Source organism: Sturnira hondurensis, unplaced genomic scaffold (genome assembly GCF_014824575.4).
Source record: "Sturnira hondurensis isolate 20B ecotype Veracruz unplaced genomic scaffold, ASM1482457v3 Scaffold0003874, whole genome shotgun sequence".
In the NCBI taxonomy this organism is placed as follows: domain Eukaryota; kingdom Metazoa; phylum Chordata; class Mammalia; order Chiroptera; family Phyllostomidae; genus Sturnira; species Sturnira hondurensis.
Window position 1 is genome coordinate 7512836 of NW_028076505.1, and position 19701 is coordinate 7532536.

Genomic DNA, 19701 nt, shown 5'->3' on the forward strand with positions numbered 1-19701 from the left:
TTGTATTTTTCTGTATGTAGTATTCTGTCAAATATTTGAGAGCTAAGCTAAGAATATACTACTCTTAGCTTAGAAAAATAAATTTTTTTAAATTATAATTTTAAGGGAGGAAAATAGCTTTCATTCCTTTTTCTCCAGTGAGGGTTGGGTAAGGTGTAGTTGGCATTAATTACGGAGCCAAAGTTAGGTATCCTGCTTAAGTTAATGGTGTAGAAATAGACCACTGTTTCTGACATGTTGGTTTAGGATGGATGGCTGTTAAGTTATTACAATTTATTAGTTCAGATTTTTATAAAAATTGAATCAGAAAAATTTTAATGTTCTTTGAGATGGCACTTACCCTTATGCTAGAATTGGGAGAATTAATGTTTTAAGAGTGTACTTACTCATTCACAACTTTAAAATGTCCAGTGCTACAAATTTTCTATAGCATTTACTCCCCTTCTATTCATGAGTAACTTTATTTAAAGAAGAGTGAGTATGGTGAGTGAATTTTGAGTATTGAGCCAGTAGCTCACCTAATCTCTGAATCAGTGTTTTACAAAAGCTCTGCCAGAGGAGACTCAGGTGGGTTTGAGATCTATTATGCTTCATGAACAAGTTAAAAATTGGTAGTCAAGTGAGATATAACACAGTGAAGTAATTTAACAGCAACTGTTTTGACATGGGGGTGGAGTTCTGAGAGCCACTGTTATTCTCCAGTGGTCAGTGGCACAGAACACAGTGAAACAAAGTTGTGGATAACATATCTTTTTAAGGTAATCACAAAGCTCTTGTAGCAATAGCTATCTATTTTTACTCTCAAGATTTTCCTTCTGAGCTGTGCGGCTGATTTTGGTGCTATGTTCAGAGTATTCTTTAATAGTTGTTATTGTTAAACTTAGTAATTTAATATAAATAATTAAAAAAATTTAAAAACAGTGAATTTGATTTTGCCTTTTAAAATAAACTTTAGCCTTCTCAACAGCTGTGGGGGCAACTTTGCCAGCAAGTCCCCCAGTCTGCCATGGATGAAAGTAGCACTACCAAGACATGATTTGCTTGGGGAGAAGAGGTGGTCAATTCTCAGAGGAAAAAGGCCAGGAGCCCCTTCCTCAATGGCTTTTATTAGTTTGTAATACACATAAATACAGGAGGTAAGGATCAAACAGCAGATAACATTTCAAGGAAATCTGAGGGCTTCGTCTGAGTCAGTGTCTGTGAGGAAAGGGGGTTGCAGAAACTTTGGGAGACATACTCATTTCCTGCTCAGACCTTTAACATATGAATGAAAGCACTCTTAGCAGGCTTCACAGGACTTTTAGGAATTCTTTCTTATGCCCAGTCACCCCAGCCGCTCTAGCCAGTCAAGGGGCTGCACCACCTCCCCCATCACAGGTTTTCAGGCTTAAGTGGATTAGAGCCAGGAAGTGCTTCTCCCAGAGGTCGTGGGGACTTGGGCTATGTCAGAATAGCCCAGGGGGCAAGGGTCCATCACTCCCTCTTTGTTGCAGCCCTCTGAGTCCTTCCATGATGGCCTCCCAAGTGACTGTGTCTGGCTTAGGTTGCCCCTCCTCTGAGGAGTCGTACCCATCATGGACTAACCAACCACGCATTGTGGGCAGGGGATGAAGCAGAGATAAGCTTTGTCTCCTTAGTGGCTTGCATTCCTGCGGTCACTCACTCATCCTTAGCCATGGGAGGCAGTTACAATTCCTGAAACCAGGCAGAGTGGTTCCCAACAGTTAATATCTTAGTTATCTAACATTTTAGAGAAATACTTAAAAATGAGACTGATGGGAGAGGATCTTTTCTATTAGGTAAAAGGACAATGTAAAGTGAAAAAACAAATGACTGTATGTGTAATCACAGCCCTTTTGTTATAAGGTTCACCAGTAATGTCTCTGTGATAACAAATCCACTGAACTTAATACTCTCACAGGAATTCTTCATCATCATCATCATAGATACACTATATTTCAGTATAATTGTCTAGTAGTGTTACATGTTTTATTTTACTTGAAACATTTTTGGAAGGCTTGATCAGTTGTCTGTGGCACAAAAAAATATTTTGACTTTGATACTCTTATTACTACTGCTTCATTATATTAATTAAACCTGTAGGCAAAGCAGTAAATTAGCATTGAGCTAAGATTTCATTATATTTCATGAAATTTTAGAACATTTTACTGATTTTTACCTGGAGTTTATTGGAAATGCAAAATCTTAGACTCTACCCCAGGTATCCTGAATCAGAATCTGAAATCTGTCTTTTAACAAGTTCTTTAGGTGATTCCTATGCATTTAAAAATTTGATAACTGGTCTAGTGTTCTACCCTAAATAAATTAATTGAAGGAACTAATTTACTTTGAAGATATTAAATGACATGCCCAAAGTGACACAGCTAGTTAGTGGAGAAGCATGGATGGATTGGTTGCTCTTACAATTCTGTGCTTTAGTTTTACATTATCTTCTTTTGGCTCCAAGATATTTATAAACTATAGTTACTTAAGGATTATTTTATTTTCTTCTCATCCTGCTAATCTTTATCCCAGTTTTTAACCCCACCCCCTTACCCCCCTCAGAATCAAAGGTAAAAAGAACTATCAATTTACTGAGAGGATCAATGCTGGTACTAGTTTAGAGATTAGGAAGGGAGGAACCCTGCAACAGTTTGGGGCCAGGATGTAAGCAGTATTCCCTGCTTTCTCAGTCTGTCCTCATGGTCTTAGTTTTACTTTATAAAAATCATTGTCAAGAATTTAGGGATAATCTTTTTAATCTTCCGTATCAATGCTATTCAAGGATACACTAAGTAAATCAAGATATAACAAGTTTAAGCATATTTATTCATTATAGTTGAGTCTAATACTTACTTTACCTGGTGGATGTTATCATTTTCATGGACAAAATTTGTTATTATAATGTTAGTAGTCATCAGTGACTCTAAAGCACCACCACAAGGGAAAGATAAGAGAAAATGAGCATTTAGTGATACTAATCAGCCTCTTGGCCACCAAATTTACCATTTTATTCTGACTCCTTCCTTTCCTCCATCCCTTTCCCAGTGGGTGGTTCTCAAGCACAGATATTTGTACCTACGTATTACTGACACTCAGCCCTCTCCCTAGTACTGCTCCCACTACTCCATTGAAGACCTTGATCACCTCTTGCCTTGCATACTGAATTAGCCTTCTAGCTGGTCATCTTACTTTGCTTTTTAAAACTGTCCAGTGTCCCCAAACTGTTGAACCTGCTATTTGTGGTTTCTTCCTCCTGAACCACGTCTCAGCTTCCTCCTTTCATACAGTATATGCTAGGTTCCCTTTGTCAGGGACTTTTTCATTTTTTCAGTCCCCTTGGAGTGCTTTAAGTCAGTTTACATGTGAAATCCTCCATGCCTATCTGTGTCCCCCTGTCCCCAACTTAATCTCTGCCTTCTTTAAACTCCCTTCCATTGGGGTTTATTAGGGAATAATAGTTATACCAAGTATTGAAGATTTGTCTTTACCTTTGCTATTAACCAGATAAACTACATTGGGAGTCTGATTCATCTTTGATCTCTTCAGAGGAACACAATAATGAACAAGACACACGCAGTCTATCAATAAGGAACTTAGTCTTAAGGAATTTACAACCTATTTGGGCAGCCAATCATTAAATAATGTTCAAGAGAGAACATTGAAACTGTAGTTAAGTGCTATGGGGTGGAGATACATGATTTCATGGAAGCATGTAATAGTGGTTTTGACCTAGAAAACTTATTTGCAAAGTGAGAATTGATCTAAGATCTAAAAAGTGAATCAGGCAAAGAAGGGTAGAGAAGTGCTATCCAAGCAGGGTGCTCCTATTATGAGCAAAGGCCCTGAGGTGAGAAGGAACATGGCAAGTGGGACTAAAAGCCGGCCCAGGTAATGAGGTTGCACAGCATGTGTGGTGTAAGATAAGGCTGGAGAGATGGGTAGTATCAGATCATGCATGCTACAGAATTATTACTTTTTAACCTCAGATCAATGGAAACCCATCGAAGCATTTCAAGCATGGAGATAGGATCTGTGCTTCTCATCTCTGGCTGCAATGTAGAGAATAAATTGGAGAGTGGAGGGGGCTCAGCAGTGGGCACGGGCAGTCTGTTGTATTTGAACAACTATGGTAACAAATTACATCCCAAATCTCACTAGCTTAACACAGAAAAATTCATCTCTATCATGTAGAGTTCAGCAGAGCTGGGCGGCCATCATCTGTCTTGAAGTGTATTCACCAAGGTCATCTTGTCAAGAGAAGGTAGAGCTAGATCACTTAAAGAGCCAGGCCTGGAAGTGGTTTATATCACTGTGTCTACCTGTTGTTGTAGTGCAAAACTCAGTCATATGTCCCCAGGTGAACTTTCAAGGAAGGTTGGGGAATGTAGTCTTTCTTTGTGCCTAGGAAGAGGGAAACGGTACACACACATCCTGGTCTCACTCCCCTCCTCTGCAATCACTTGGGAGGTTATCGCAAGGGTTCAGAACAGGCAGTGGTGTCTTGGGCTGGAAGAGTGGCAACACAGAGGGAGAGACATGAATGTCTTGGAAAATATGTGAGAATCTAAAGAGCTAAGTGAGGTGAGAGAGAAGGAATTAGAGGATGTCTCAGGGTTGGGGCTTATGTAACTAGGATGGTGATGTCTTAGAAAAAGATATGAAAATATCTTCCTGAGAAAGGAGGAATGACACTTTGACATGCTGAGCATCAGATCCCTTTGAGACATCCAGTTGGAGATGTTAGGTAGGAAATTGTGTGTAAAGGCTGCAAGCTCAGAAACAATGTGTGAGTCATCAGGATTAGATGATTGACACCTCAACCTTGGATAAAATCTAGAGATTATTTAGATTATTTCTACCTGCACTGCCATCCTGCCATCAGCATCTGCTTTCTGCCAGATTGCTCTGCCATCACCCTCTCTGACCTCAGCTGAAACTTTTGATGTCCGTGGAGCCCATTTGCTTGTCCTTGGGTGATTGATTCCCTTTGGTTCTCTGCATAACAGCTATTCTAAATCTTTACCTAGTATGTCCTCATACGCTGTGCTTCTCCTGGCTTATACTTCACAGAGAAAATAGAGCCTGTCAAACACAATTTTAGCAGTGCATCTTTCTCCCTCCAACTGTTACCCTCCCTCTTCCTATTTTAGAGGAAACTAAGACTAACATCTCCATCTATGCTATCTCCTCAGCCTCTTTAGAATTCTGCCTCTTAATTATGAATGGTTATGAATATTCTCTGGAGCCAAATTACAAGAGTTAAAATCTCACTTCACTACCAGTTTTTGTGTGACCCTGACCTCAATTTTCCTATCTGTAAGAAACAAATAATAGTAGCTTTCTCATAGAATTTGTTGTAAAGAAATGTCTGACAATAAGTACTCACTATTAGGTTTTTGTTTTCTTTTTCTTTTTAGTGCTTTGGCTTCTTTTGTTCCCTCAAGAGCTCTTAAATTTTTAAGTATGATCAGAATTTCTCCATTAAGAAGACAATTTCCATAGTTAGCATTCAGTCTTCCCTTTTCCCTTTATCATTAACCCTCCTGTGTTTTTTATCTCCTCAATTCCCTTGGATCTTCAGCCTATTTCCCTGGACTGCTGCCCCTGTCCTCCAGTCTCCTGAAATGTTGGGAGGCCCAGTTGTCTTTTTTTAGACATTCTCAAGCTTTACATTTTTTTGATATTGATCATCTCCTTCTTCAAAATACTCATCCTTGGCTTCTAGGATGCTGCTTTCTCCCTTCTTACTTTTTCTTCTTAGCTTTCATATTATTTTTTTCTTAGTCTCCTTGACTTGTTTCCCTTTTGCATAATGTTAGTCCCTCCATGGTATTGACTGTAGTCCAAAGTATCTAATAGATCCATGCTTATATTTCTGGTTGAAATCTCCACCTAAATAACTTGTATGTTCTTCAGAATTAACATGTCAAATTGTACCCATCTTCCCCTTCTGTTTAAACACCACAATTTTTCTAGTTACCAGTCTGGAGAATACTGGGTCTTCTTTGATGCCACTTCTTTATGTTTCACTCAATTATAATATATTAGTTCTACTTTGAAATGTACTTGGATTTGTTTTTTGTTTTCAGCTTCACTGCTGTAGTTCTCCTAGATAATATCCTAGAGCTTTCTCCTCTGGATATTTGTAGTTGTCTCAGAAGTGGTCTTCCTGTTTCCAGTATCTTTACTGTTTCTCAATCACAGTCTTCAGCGTCAATTTCCTCAAGCAGAAGTGTCTCCTCATCAGAGACTTTCACAGACCCTATTGTTCATAGAAAAAGCCCAAACCCCTTACTGAGGCCTTTGAAGTACCTGTAAATTACAGCTTGATTTGGCTGAAATTAGTTGCATTATAATTGCAGAATATACTTTCTTTTCTGTTTTCAGTTACTGGTACCTGATTAATTTGGTTAATTTCCAATTCACAATTTACAGTGTTTGAAATATATCACTTAGATATTGAGAGATAAATTTAAATACTGATTGGTTACCTGTAAGGCTATAAATACTACCTTCATGCTTTTAAAGATGGGTTGAGCTAGTGTAGCTAACAAATCAACATTATAGACTTGGGAATTATAGGAATTGGGGTCTGCTCTTAGTTATTCACTATTTTGTTACTTTGAACATTTTATTCATCTCTGTTCATAAAAAGCAAAATAAAGATTCTTAACTTGCTGAACACACATGAACTGTGAAAATCAAAACAGTACTACTTCTAATTCAGTAAAAGATTTAAGAAAAGTACTTTTTAAAAGTAGGAAAAGTACTTTTTAAAAGTAGGACTTTTTAAAAAATACTTTTTAAAACCAGGCTAAGCTGGTTGGGGTGTCATCCTATAAACTGGAAGGTCTCAGGTTCAGTTCCTGGTCAGGGCATGTGCCTAGGTTATAGGCCTGGATTCTGTATGAGAGGCAACCAGTAGGTGTTTCTCCCCCACTCCTTCCTTCTCCTCTCTCTAAGATCAATAAGCATGTCCTCACACCAGGATAAAAAAATAAAAGTAGGAAAGTGATAAAATTATATAGATTAGGAAGTAATTTTCTAGTCTTAATTTTCTGTACTTACCACTTTGTTATTTTAGAGTGAATTGTCCATTTATAAACAAAATGTGGATTAGATTAGGTAGAATTGAAGTGGATTAGATGGGATTGAAGTATATCAGCTCTTAATGAATATGATTAAATGGTCTGATTACCTTAATGTTAAATAAATTCTGGGATCTTGGTGTATTTTAGCTCTCAGAATTCCTATATGAATTTTTAACAGCTTTATTTAGATATAATTCATACACTACTATAAAGTTCAGTTCACTGGATTTTCAGTATATTTACAGAGTTGTGCATCCACCACTGCTATCAAATTCCAACACATTTTATCACTCAAAAAACAAAACAAAACCCATATTCATTAGTTGTCACTCCCTATTCCTCTCTCCTCTTGGTTCCTGGAAACTGCCTAATCTTCCTGTCTGTGCATTTGTGTATTTTTAATATTTCATAGAAATGGAATCACTCAATGTGGCCTTTTCTGTCTGGCTTATTTCACTTGACATAATGGTTTTCAAGGTTCATCCCTCTTGTAGCATGTGTCAATATCTCATTTTTTAGGGCTGAATAATATTCCATTATATGGATATACCACATTTTTTTGTTCATTCATCAGTTGATAAACATTTGGGTTTTTTCTAATTTTTGGCTACTATGAATTATGCTGCATTTCTCTTGTGTATATACTTAGGAGACTGGCATTGCTAGGCATTAACTGCATGTTGAACTCTGAGGGACTGCCATACTGTTTCCCTGAGCAGCAGTGCTCCTTAACAGCTCTGTCAGCAATGTATAAGGGTTCCAGTTTTTCAACAGCCTCACCAACATTTCTTACTGTTGTCTTTTTTGTTACAGCTATCCTAGTGGCTGTGAAGTAGTAGCTCATTGTGGGTTTGCTATATATTCACTACCCTGATGACTAGTGGTGGTGAGCATTTTCCCTAAGTGCTTATTGGCCATTTTTCTATCTTCTTTGAAGAAATGTCTACTCAGATCCCTTAAATTGGGTTATTTGTCTTTTTTATTGTTGAATTATAAGGGTTTATTATATATTCAGCGTCCTTATTGGATATATGATTTACAAATGTCTTCTCCCAGTGTATGGGTTATCTTTTCATGTCACAGGTATTTTTATTTCTTAATCAAATTACTTGACATTAATTTTGGGTTATCATTAAAGTTTTCGCATTGTTTAATACTTATATTCTATTAAGTTTCAGTTATTGCTTTAGAAAAGATAACATTCAAACCAAAGTAGTTAATGAAGCATACAAAAATTATGGACACAGTAAAGTTAATGTGAATAACATATTCCTCAAAGATGAAAAGGTTAAAAATTGGTTTTAGAGCTTTTACTATGAAGATCTTATATAACTGCTTCCTCATCTCAAACCTAAAGGTTTATTTTTCTTGTCAGTATAATACCAAATAAAGCTATATTCTTTGTTACAGCAGTAAACACTTATTTATTTATTTATTTTTAATTGATATATAATTGACATTCAACATTATGTAAGTTTAAGGTATATAAGGTGTTGATTTGATACATTTATATATTACAATATGATTATCATCATAGCATTAGTGAACACCTCTATCGCGTTACCTAATTATCATTCCTTTTTGTGGTGGGGAACAATTAAGATCTAGTCTCTTGGAGACTTCCGCCAAGATGGAGGCATAGGTGTAAACACTGTGCCTTCTTGCACAGCCAAGTTTGAATACAACAAAGGTTTGGAGAACAAGGACACACCCAAAGACCAGAAAACTGAATTATACGGAGGTCCGACAACTACGAACCCATTCAACTGGGACGGTAAGAGAGGCGGAGCCAGCAGCAGAGCTGGGTCAGGCAGGACAGATCCCCTGACCTAGGAGCACAGGCAGCCGGGAACCAGTTGGGGTGCGGGGCAGACTGACCACGGTCGCACATTCACGCACAGTGAGACGGACCACACAGGCCCCAGGGGGCGAACCCAGTGGTGGAGGGCTGACAGCGGTGGCACACTCGCGTGCAGTGGAACGAAACGAGTGGGCCTGGTGATGGTGGTGGCTGCGGCAGCAAATGGGACACAATTGTTCCTCTTTGACCCCGCCCCCACATACAATGTCACAACCCAGCGACTTAGTTGCCCTGCTCTAGTGAACACTTTAGGGCTCTGATCCTGCTACGGAACTGGCACGAACAGCCCAAAAGATGGCGCAAGAAGAACTCAAAGTCCCAGAGCCAATAACTCTAAGCGACCAACAGATTGCCAGCCTCTCAGAAGCCCAATTTAAGACACTATTTATCAGGATGCTCACAGAACTGGTTGATTATAGTCACAAATTAGAGGAACATATGAAGGCTAAACTAATTGAAATGAAGGGAGATGTCCAGGAAACTAATAGCAATGGAAAGGAAACTGGGACTCAAATCAATGGAATGGACCAGAAGGAAAATGAAACATCCAACCAGAAAGGAATGAAGAAATGAGAATTCAAAAAAATGAGGAGAGGCTTAGGAACCTCCAGGACATCTTTAAATGTTCCAACATCCAGATTATAGGGGTACCAGAAGGGAAAGAAACAGCCACGAGTGGAAAACGTATTTGAACAAATAATAAAGGAGAACTTCCCCAGTCTGGCAAAGGAAATAGACTTCCAGGAAATCCAGGAAGCTCAGAGAGTGCCAAAGAAGTTGGACCCAAGAAGGAACACACCAAGGCACATCATAATTACATTAGCCAAGACCAAAATGAAGGAGAGAATCCTAGAAGCAGCAAGGGATAAGGGGACAGTCACCTACAAAGGAGTACCCATCAGACTGTCAGCGGATTTCTCAAAAGAGACCTTACAGGCAAGAAGGGGCTGGAAAGAAGTATTCCAAGTCATGAAATCCAAAGACCTACAGCCAAGATTGCTTTATCCAGCAAAACTTTCATTTAGAATGGAAGGACAGATAAAGTGCTTCTCAGATAAGGTCAAGTTCAAGGAGTTCATCATCACCAAGCCCTTATTATATGAAATGCTAAAGGGACTTATATAAGAAAAAGAAGATGAAAAATATGAACAGTGAAAGGACAGCAAACACACAGTTATTAACAACCACACCTAAAACAAAAGCAAACCAAGAGGACAGCTAGATCAGGAGTGGAACCATAGAAATGAAGAACACATGGAGGGTTAGAAACAGGGGGGTGGGAGGAGGAGAAGGGGGGAGAAGGCACAGAAAATAGCATAGATGGTAGGTAGAAAATAGGGGGGAGGGTGAGAATAGTGGGGGAAATATAGAATCTAAAGAACTTGAGACACGTGGTTATAAACTAAGGGGGGGAAAATGGTGGGGGAGGGAGTGTGTGGGTGGAGGGGAATGAAGGGGGGAATAGAACAATTGTAATGGTATAATCAAAATATATTTTAAAAAAGATCTAGTCTCTTAATAACCTTATTTATTCTAATCTTAGATTAAAACTTGGAGTTTAAGTGAAATTTTAAGGATATAATGTTACTGAATATCGATCATATAATTTTGAGATGTGAGTAGACCAAAGATCTTTTAATTCTTTTATTAGCAAAAGCCATGACATAGGAATGGAATTTTTCCAACCCAGCTGCTCTAATCATCTGTTATGCATTATGAATGTGATTTGGGATGATACTAATAACCAAACTGGGGAGACGACTACCTCAGTAATGGCTCTGAGTACCCTTTATAAGAAGAAAATAATCCAGTTCCTTGGAAGTACTTTTTTTTCAGGTTTTAGGGTAGGAAGGACTGCATAAATGATTCTTCCCTTACTCTCACATAATAGTGATGAGTGGCTTATATATGTAATCTTGTAAAAGTTCAGTGGCTGAAGTTAGTAATTGCAGCTCAGGTATCCCAGTTTCTATACTGGATGATAAGTATACTTTAAAAATTGTAAGTGTATGTCAGCCTATAAATTATAAGCCTCTTTTTTACTTCCTTTTCTCATTATAGGCCTCAGGAGTGCAAGTTGCTGATGAAGTATGTCGCATTTTTTATGACATGAAAGTTAGGAAGTGTTCCACACCAGAAGAAATCAAGAAAAGAAAGAAGGCTGTCATTTTTTGTCTCAGTGCAGACAAAAAATGCATCATTGTAGAAGAAGGCAAAGAGATCTTGGTTGGAGATGTTGGTGTAACTATAACTGATCCTTTCAAGCATTTTGTCTCAATGCTTCCTGAGAAAGATTGTCGCTATGCTTTGTATGATGCAAGCTTTGAAACCAAGGAATCCAGAAAAGAAGAGTTGATGTTTTTTTTGTGGTAAGAAGTGATCAAAAAATAGCTTCTGTAAAACTCAAGAGTTCATTTCATTGTTAGCTTAGCATTTGGGGAACCAATACCTGGGGCAAAGTGATTTTCAGTCCAGTTGTCCAGTCATTGTTATTTAATTTTTATTTACAAGGTTTCATAAAATAAGGTTTTAGCTGGATTGATGTTTCTGAGACAAAACTAAATTTTAACTTCTCTTTGTTTACTTGAAAGATAACTTTGAATAATTGATTATTTTGGTGGTGTAACGGGCAGGGAGTAGATTTCTTTGCATTCCCTGAACTCCTTATATGAGGGAGGACTGAAAAAAGCTGGAGTCATTTTCTAAAGGTGGGCTCTTATACTACAGACTTCCCCTGCTAGGTGAGTGTTCTAAGAACCCATCTGTATCAGTGTATCAGCTTGTGATGTTTTGAGAGGGTGTGTTTGGCTTCAGTGAGTTTTTTTTAAGACACTTTCAGTGCATTTGCTCATTTCATAGTAGGTGACTTATAAGTGCACCTGCCCACACCATGTTCAGCAGTTTTTGACCCCAAACATCATGACCCCAGTGCCCTGCCCTACCTATTCACCTAATCTCCCCCCAAGTGACTTGGCTGATGAAAAAAAGTCCTCAAAGGTAACTTGATGATGATGTGTGTCTTCTGGTGTGTTCCTCCTTGGGTCCAACTTCTTTGGAACTCTTCTGGGCTTCCTGGAAGTCTATTTCCTTTGCCAGATTAGGGGTTATGTCCTTCATTATTTGTTCCAATAAGTTTTCAATTTCTGGCTGTTATTCTTCTCCTTCTGGCACCCCTATAATTCAGATATTGGAATGTTTCAGGTTGTCCCAGAGATTTCTCAGCCTCCCAAGATTAGAGACAAAGTGACAATCTTAAAAGCAGCAAGAGGGAAGGAAAGAGTTACCTACAAAGGAGTGCCCATAAAACTGTCAGCTGATTTCTCAAAAGAAACCTTACAGGCAAGAAGGGGCTTCCAGGAAGTATTCCGAGTCATGAAATGCAAGGACCCACATCCAGGAATACTCTGTCCAGCAAAGCTATCATTTAGAATGGAAGGGCAGATAAAGTGCTTCCCAGATAAGGTCAAGTTAAAGGAGTTTATCATCACTGAGCCATTATTATATGAAGTGTTAAAGGAACTTATCTAAGATCAAAAATATGAACAGTAAAATGACAACAAACAACTATCAACAAATGAACCTAAAAAAATAAAAGAAAGAAAAACAATGAAAACAAAAACTAAGCAAACAACTAGAACAGGAGCAGAATGAGAGAAATGAACATCACATGGAGGGTTTTCAGTGGGGGGGGAGGGGAGGAATGGGGGGAAGGTATAGGGAAGAAGCAGCATAATTGGTAGGCATTAAATAGATGGAGAGAGGTCAAAAATGATATAGGAAACAGAACTCAAAGAACTTATATTTCAATCCATGGACATGAACTAAGGAGGGGGATGCTGGAGCGTTGGGGGTGCAAGGCAGAGGGCGGATAAAGGGAGAAAAATTGGGAAAACTGTAATAGCGTAATCAATAAAACATAATTTTTTAAAAAGTCCTCAAAGGGAAATGTTTTGCCAATGTGGAAGAGGAGAAACAAAAAAATGGTAGAAACACTTAAAAGTCATCAAAATCAACAAATTCAAAAACTGAGCAGGAGAAAAAATGTCTTGATAGGTGTATTGCATCAAATGGAGAGTACTTTAAAGGTGACTGGAGTTTAAACATGTAAGAATAAGTACACATTTTTTAATAAATAAATTTTGGGTTTTTTGGGTCCTCCGCCTAAGCTAAAATTCCTCTAAAAACTCTTCCTAGAATACTGAGAAGAAAATGTATCTCCACAAGATCCTTCTCTAACTTGCAATGCCAGGAATCACTCTCCCACTTTTTAAAACATCCATACTTTACTTGTGCCTCTGATTTGCTGCTTTTGAAGTTGATACTTGTCATTGCCTACAAGCTATTTTCTCAAGTTCACATTGTCCACAAGAGTAGTCTACTAGTGACTCTAGCTATTTAGATGTAAAGAAATTAAATACAATTTTAAATTTATTTTCTTAATTGAATTGCCACATTTCAAATGATGAGTAGCCATATGTGACTTAGTGGTCCCCTTATTGGGTAGCACAGAGAGAATTTTTTCATCATTACAGAAAGCTGTACTGGACAGCATTGTTCAAAATAGTGAAAGAGTGTTACAAAGTGATTTATGTGACCTTTTTCTTGAAAGGCTGTTTAAATGAGTTTTTCTGGTCTTTTTAAGTAAGTTAATACTTGAGATTAAGTGTGATTTAAAAGTCACACCTGTGTCCCTCGTTTAATTTATTTTAAACATTTCTTGATACGGAATTCATACATAGTCAGACTATTTCTAGCTCCCAAGGGGCAAGGGGAGTGGTAACAGCCTCTTATTTGGAGGGAGTAAGAGTCATTTTAATACTTTGGCCTGAGCCAGGGCAAGGTAAGGGGGTGTTTAGCTCTTAGCTGTGTGCCAGGCTAGGAAGTCAAAAGAACTCTGATTTAAAGGAATGTAACTCTAGATCACACCTCCGTTTCATTTCAGCAAGCCCATTGCACTCAACTAAACCAGAATGCTGTGAGAAATATAAATATGAGGTCTAGGTGCATTTATTAGGGCAGCTTACAGTTCTGCAAACAAGGCAGCTGCATACATACATTTATACATACATACATACACTCATACATACATAGACAAAGGAGCACATTCCTGATTTGAGTGATGGTACATTTGTTAAACTTAATTTCAATTACATGCCAGGCATTGTATTATGGCCTGGGAAAATAGCTATGAATAAAACAGGTACAAGTCCCTGCCCTTCTGCGATTTACAGCTGAGTGGCAGATATGGCAACTAAATAAAGATTTTGGCTTTTAAAAAATTTTTGTATTTATTAAAAGAAACTTATTTGGTAAGGTTTGGCTTTTAAATTGGTGAATTCAGGGTAGGGGGAAATTTAGGTTTACAGGTGTGAGTATGCAAAACAATTTTATATTATTTATTAATGTATTATTTTCATATGAAAAACTATAAACCTACATCTGCCCCACCTTCTGTTTCCTTCACTTGTACTATTATCCTCTGGTTTTTATGCCTTTTTTTGCTACAAAAATGATCTTCCATAAGGAAGAACATTTGGGAAATAAAAGAAAAGGAAATTTCATGCTAGTGCAGTGTTTTACTTGGCACTATTGCTTTTTTAAAGAAAAGGTGAAACCTTTAGGAGTGTTCCATTACAGTCTCTGTTTAAAGGACCCAGAGAACACCTCTTAAAGTGTTTCAAAAGTCTGGTCAGAGTTAAATCAGAGCAGCAAATAGGTCCCTGCCCTATTTTCCATGAGAAGAGTACTTTGCATCTGCCAGACCTGAGGCTTAGAGTTGGGAAGAAGCAGCCTCTGAGAGGCAGGGACTGCCCGTTTTCTGGTTCCCAAGACTAGAATCTCTCTGCCCACAATGTGAGGAGGAGACTAAGTGAGGTCCATGCCAGCCCATGGTGTTAATGAGGGTGGAACATCTGGAAATACGGCGCTGAAATGGAATCATTTAGTGCTTAAAAGTATGTAACTATGCTCCATTTATCCTTTGGTATCTTGGTAGTGTGGAATGGTGGTGGACTCAAGGTTGGGGGGTGTAGGGGGAAATGATGCATCCATGGATAGCAGTTTCAATAGGATGGGATTTTTCTGTCAATTCTTAATGCTTCTGTTATTTTTCAATATTGCTGGTGAAGAAAGTGGTGAACTGAATGCTTTCCTTTTAGTATTTATTCAAAATGAGGACAGCCCCAAAATATTCGTAAATGCAAGATAGTAATATTGACACTTAAAGCATAGCTATTGCAGAATTGTCATTAGGCTTTAAAAAGAAATCTTTCTGACATGTTTTATCATGTTAGACTAAGATTGAAGACACAGGTAGTCATGAGGTCAGAATTTGCTCTTAGATTAGACATAAATGAAGGGACTGGGGAAAGGTAAGAAGGAAACTTTATTTGTAATACATTCTTTTTAAGAAAATAATCTGAAGTAAAAATGCTAAAATTGCTATAGCATTTCTTAATTAGAGGTGGTAGGTACTTAATTTACAGATTAAGAAATCTGTAGGTACTTCTGTGTATTAAAACTTTTTCCACCCCTGGCTGGTGTGGCTCAGTAGAATTGAGCGTGGGCCTGCGAACCAACAGATTGCCGTTCGATTCCCCGTCAAGGCACATGCCTGGGTTGCAGGCCAGTTCCCGGCAGGGGATGCAGTTCCCGGCAGGGCATACGAGAGGCAACCATACATTGATGTTTCTCTCCCTCTCTCCTTCCCTTCCCCCTCTAAAGATGAATAAATAAAATCTTTAAAAAAAAAAACTATTTCCAATCCCAAAGGGGTTAAGAACCTTATATGAAGATGATTGTTATTAGCCTAAACTCAAGCCTTTACTGATAAAATTTTTTTAATTTGTTGTAAAGAAAACAAATTAGGTAATATATTAAATTATCCAGTCAGTGTTGGTTCTTTTATTCTAGTTCTACTAATCTTACTTTTAATTGGTGGTTCTCTACTTTTTCCCCTCTTGGTCAGCCTGAGCCATTCTGTATGCCCAGTCATGACAATTCTCTAAAGAGGTAGGGATGTTGAAAAATTGTGTAACTGAAAGAACTCTGCCAGGCTGTTTTGAGGACTGTCCCTCATCACTGATGCAAATGTTTAACTTGATGTAAATTTTACTTTCTCTAAGCTACTTTTTTCTTTTTTTGGTATCTGTTTATCCAGGGCTCCAGAGCTAGCACCTCTGAAAAGTAAAATGATCTATGCAAGCTCCAAGGATGCAATCAAAAAGAAATTTCAAGGTATAGTCTACATTTACTTCCAAATACTTAATGGTGTGGTGAGCCCCTGGAATGGGGGCTGTGTCTTTTCTAGGAAGCACCTTATTTTCTTTGGAGGACCTTGGCCACAAAGATTGGAAGCACTGCCTGTTTTAAGTGAAAAACCAGAAGGTTGAACCTGGTTTTTAATCTGTCCTCTGCTTTGTGCTGGTCACTTTGGGTCTACATAGCCCATGTTTAGTAACCCTGTTCTCTACATTGTTGCACATCACTTGTTCAGGCTGGTTTTAAACTAGTTTGACATGCTGCCAGGTTTCTCACATAACAGATGGAGACTAATTGGTTTACATTGGTCATACTAAATGATAAATTTGCTCTTGCCTTTGAATGTAGTTGACATAACAAAATTGAAAAAGGAAATGCATATGGGAAAGGATAGTTTTGTCTCTAGCTTTACTTTGAATTGGTATGATTTTTAGGTAATTGACTCGTCTGTATCCAAAGGAAAGTTTGCTTGAGCTGCCCAGTTTGTTTGTGTTGCCCACTGGGTGACTGAGATCCTGATGAGAGGGCCTGACCATACTGACTGTTTCCAGCCAGGAGGAAATGTTGGTATGATGGGAAGAGCATGGGGCAAGTGCCCAAAGGCCTGCACTGAGTGCTCAGCTTGTCATCTAACTGCTGTATGACCTTGATCAATGCTGCTTAATCTCCTTGGGCCTTGATTCTCTCAGCTGTAGAACAAGAGATTGTCTAGGTTATGTGACCTCAGTCTCCAAACAGCTATCTCCAAACAGCTGGGTGAGCCATGGCCATAAGGGCTTGGCCCAGTGTGGTTTTTGTTTTGTTTGTTTTACTGTGACTGATTTGTACATTCTTGTAATTGAACAAGTTTGCCCTGTTTTGTTTTATTGTACTTAGGGAAACAAAATTCTCACTTTCTTTCCTGGAACCTGCGGCTGCATGTGTCAGGCTTTGTCAGGTTCTCCATGCCTTTGGGTTGATGTCGGGCCAGTCCCCAGGAGTATATTCACCAGTTGGTTAAATGATGTTTTTACATGACTCCTTAGCTTCAACACTTCCACAAATGCAATTGAAAAGCATTCAGGGTGGATCCCTCATCCACTTATCATCCTTTTTCTGCATTGCCTGCCATTAAAGATGGCCACTATGCCACATTTTCCTACTGAAACCGTTACTGGCTTTCTGTAGTCCATCCTAAGTGGTCCAAAAGCTAGCTGACCTGATAATGCTTTCAGCAGCTTAAGAAATGGTCTTAAAATTATGGAAAATCAGAAACAATGTAGCTATTTAAAAGATAGTTATTTACAGAGAAGTTACTATATATAACCACATAATTGAGCTCATTCTGCAGTGTGGTGATACAATTTTTCTTAGAAAGCAGTTAATACATTTTACATAGTTTTCCTTGATAGATTTCTTAAATGTGTAATACCACTGAGGAGCTATTTTGTAGGACAAAAGAATGCCATTTGTAAATATTCTTACTCTTTAACTCAGTTGACTAAATCAACTGTAATCAAAACATCAAATTCATATTTATACTTATATTTTAAAAACCAAGAAAAATATTGCTAGACTTGTTTTGTAAATTTGTAATTAAGTACATACATTATATCTATTTTAAAAAGCCATACATCATAAATTTTTGTAGAACTCGGTGAATTTTCACAAATTAACATTATAATGGTTATTTCTTGATTTAATGACCAGTCTCACTTGTGCCCCTTCTAGTCACATTTCCTTTTACTCCTTCCTCCATAGAGTAGCCAGTACCCTGGCTTTTAACAGCAAAAAAATAGCTTTGGCTGATTTTGTGTTATACAAATGTAATCATCCAGAATGTGTGCTTTGATGTCTGGCTTCTTTTAGTCAACATTATGTTTGTTAGACATTCATTTCATGCATGTAGTTACAGATTATTTATTCTTATTACTGTGTAGTGTTTTGCTGTATGTGTATACCACAGCTTTTCTATCCACAGTAGAACTGGTCTTTTAAAACAGTTTGACATTTGCCCCAGCCAATGTTGGATGGAGCTTTGTCCCATACACCAAAAGGTTTCAAGTTCAATCCCTGGTCAGGGCACATACCTAGGTTGTGGGTTTGATCCCTGGTTGAGGTGCTTATGGGAGGCAATTGATCAATGTTTCCTTCTCACATAATTGTTTCTTTCTGTCTCTCTCTCTAAAAATCAATAAACATATCCTTGGGTGAGTATTAGGGGAAAAAAACAGGTAAACCACTGCCATGATTCTAAACAGAATTTTTTTTCCTCCCTAGGCATAAAACATGAATGTCAAGCAAATGGGCCAGAAGACCTCAATCGGGCTTGTATTGCTGAAAAGCTCGGCGGATCCTTAATTGTAGCTTTTGAAGGATGCCCTGTGTAGATCATCGTTCAGTGCCACAAATCAAAAGCTTCCGTGTTTAATGTTATCCTCTTGCTATATAAGTAAAGCAAATATATTTAGGCCAGAGTCTCACGGAGGGGGAGCTATCTTGTCATCTGTTAGGGTAAATTAAATATTCTATAAATGTGCAAACAGCCCTAAATAAACTTAAAATCTAAAGTTTTATTGGTGTGAAATTAAATCCTTATTGGCCAAATGCCTATTTTTAATGAGCTGGCTTGTAAAGATTTTTGCTGAGCTCATGATTTTTAGTAATGCAGTTCACAAAACAGTATAAGGTCGTATGAAGAGAATTATTGCATCTTTGTTAACCTCAGCAGTCACTTTATTTCTTTAGAGAATTGGTCATAATCTGGTTATAATTTTCACTCAAATTTTCTGTTCTCTAGCTAAACTGAATAATGGAAAATAATTCTCACACCATGTATGTAATAACACTAATTACAGTAAGATTAAATTACGCAGTCTTTAATTCTACCACATGTGTAATGAAGATTGTCTCAGAATTGTGTACACTTTTATAATCAGCGCTGGTCTTGCAAAGCACTCTTTCAAGCATGTAGTTGGAGTATAGGAAGCGACTCCTCGCATCTGGGAAAAGCTCTCCCCTTACCAGTTGGGAGACTCTTCTGAGAGTGACCTTGCATCTTTACAATCATGATGTGTCCTCAGGAGAATGTGCAGTATCTTGTAACAACCAGTTATGATGCAAAGTAGGGCTCCATTGTACTACACTTTGTTAATGAAAATGATAAAACAGTGTATTGATAAGCTGGGACACTTGTGATAGCTTTGTGCTTTCTTCAGAACTTCATTGCTTCCAGCACAATTAAGGTGTGGAAGAATATTAGGTATGTGTTTACTCTGGGGTCTGGGAGAGCTTTGTAATATCCCAGAGCAATTTGTCGGTTGTATGTGAAATGGGAGCTGATGAGACAAATGTGACACCCACAGAAAGCGCTACCTGATGACACTTGGAAGTGATTGTCTTTAACATCACAGGCACAACACTTTGAACAATATAGAGATGCACAAACAGTTGAACTTAGAAGTAGCTGTATTGGCTTTATGTAATAAAGGAAGCATTTTTAACTTA

General features: G+C 38.0%; 1 protein-coding gene across 1 annotated transcript in view; it reads left to right on the top strand.

The window, feature by feature from the left end:
- The window catches only part of DSTN (destrin, actin depolymerizing factor), a 54892-nt gene extending 35191 nt beyond the window's left edge, over nucleotides 1-19701 (top strand). Inside the window, exons 2-4 of the mRNA XM_037043086.1 lie at nucleotides 11017-11324; nucleotides 16115-16191; nucleotides 18475-19701. Coding sequence (XP_036898981.1) covers nucleotides 11017-11324; nucleotides 16115-16191; nucleotides 18475-18584 — 495 coding nt within the window. The 3' untranslated portion in view covers nucleotides 18585-19701. The remainder of the gene's footprint in view (nucleotides 1-11016; nucleotides 11325-16114; nucleotides 16192-18474) is intronic.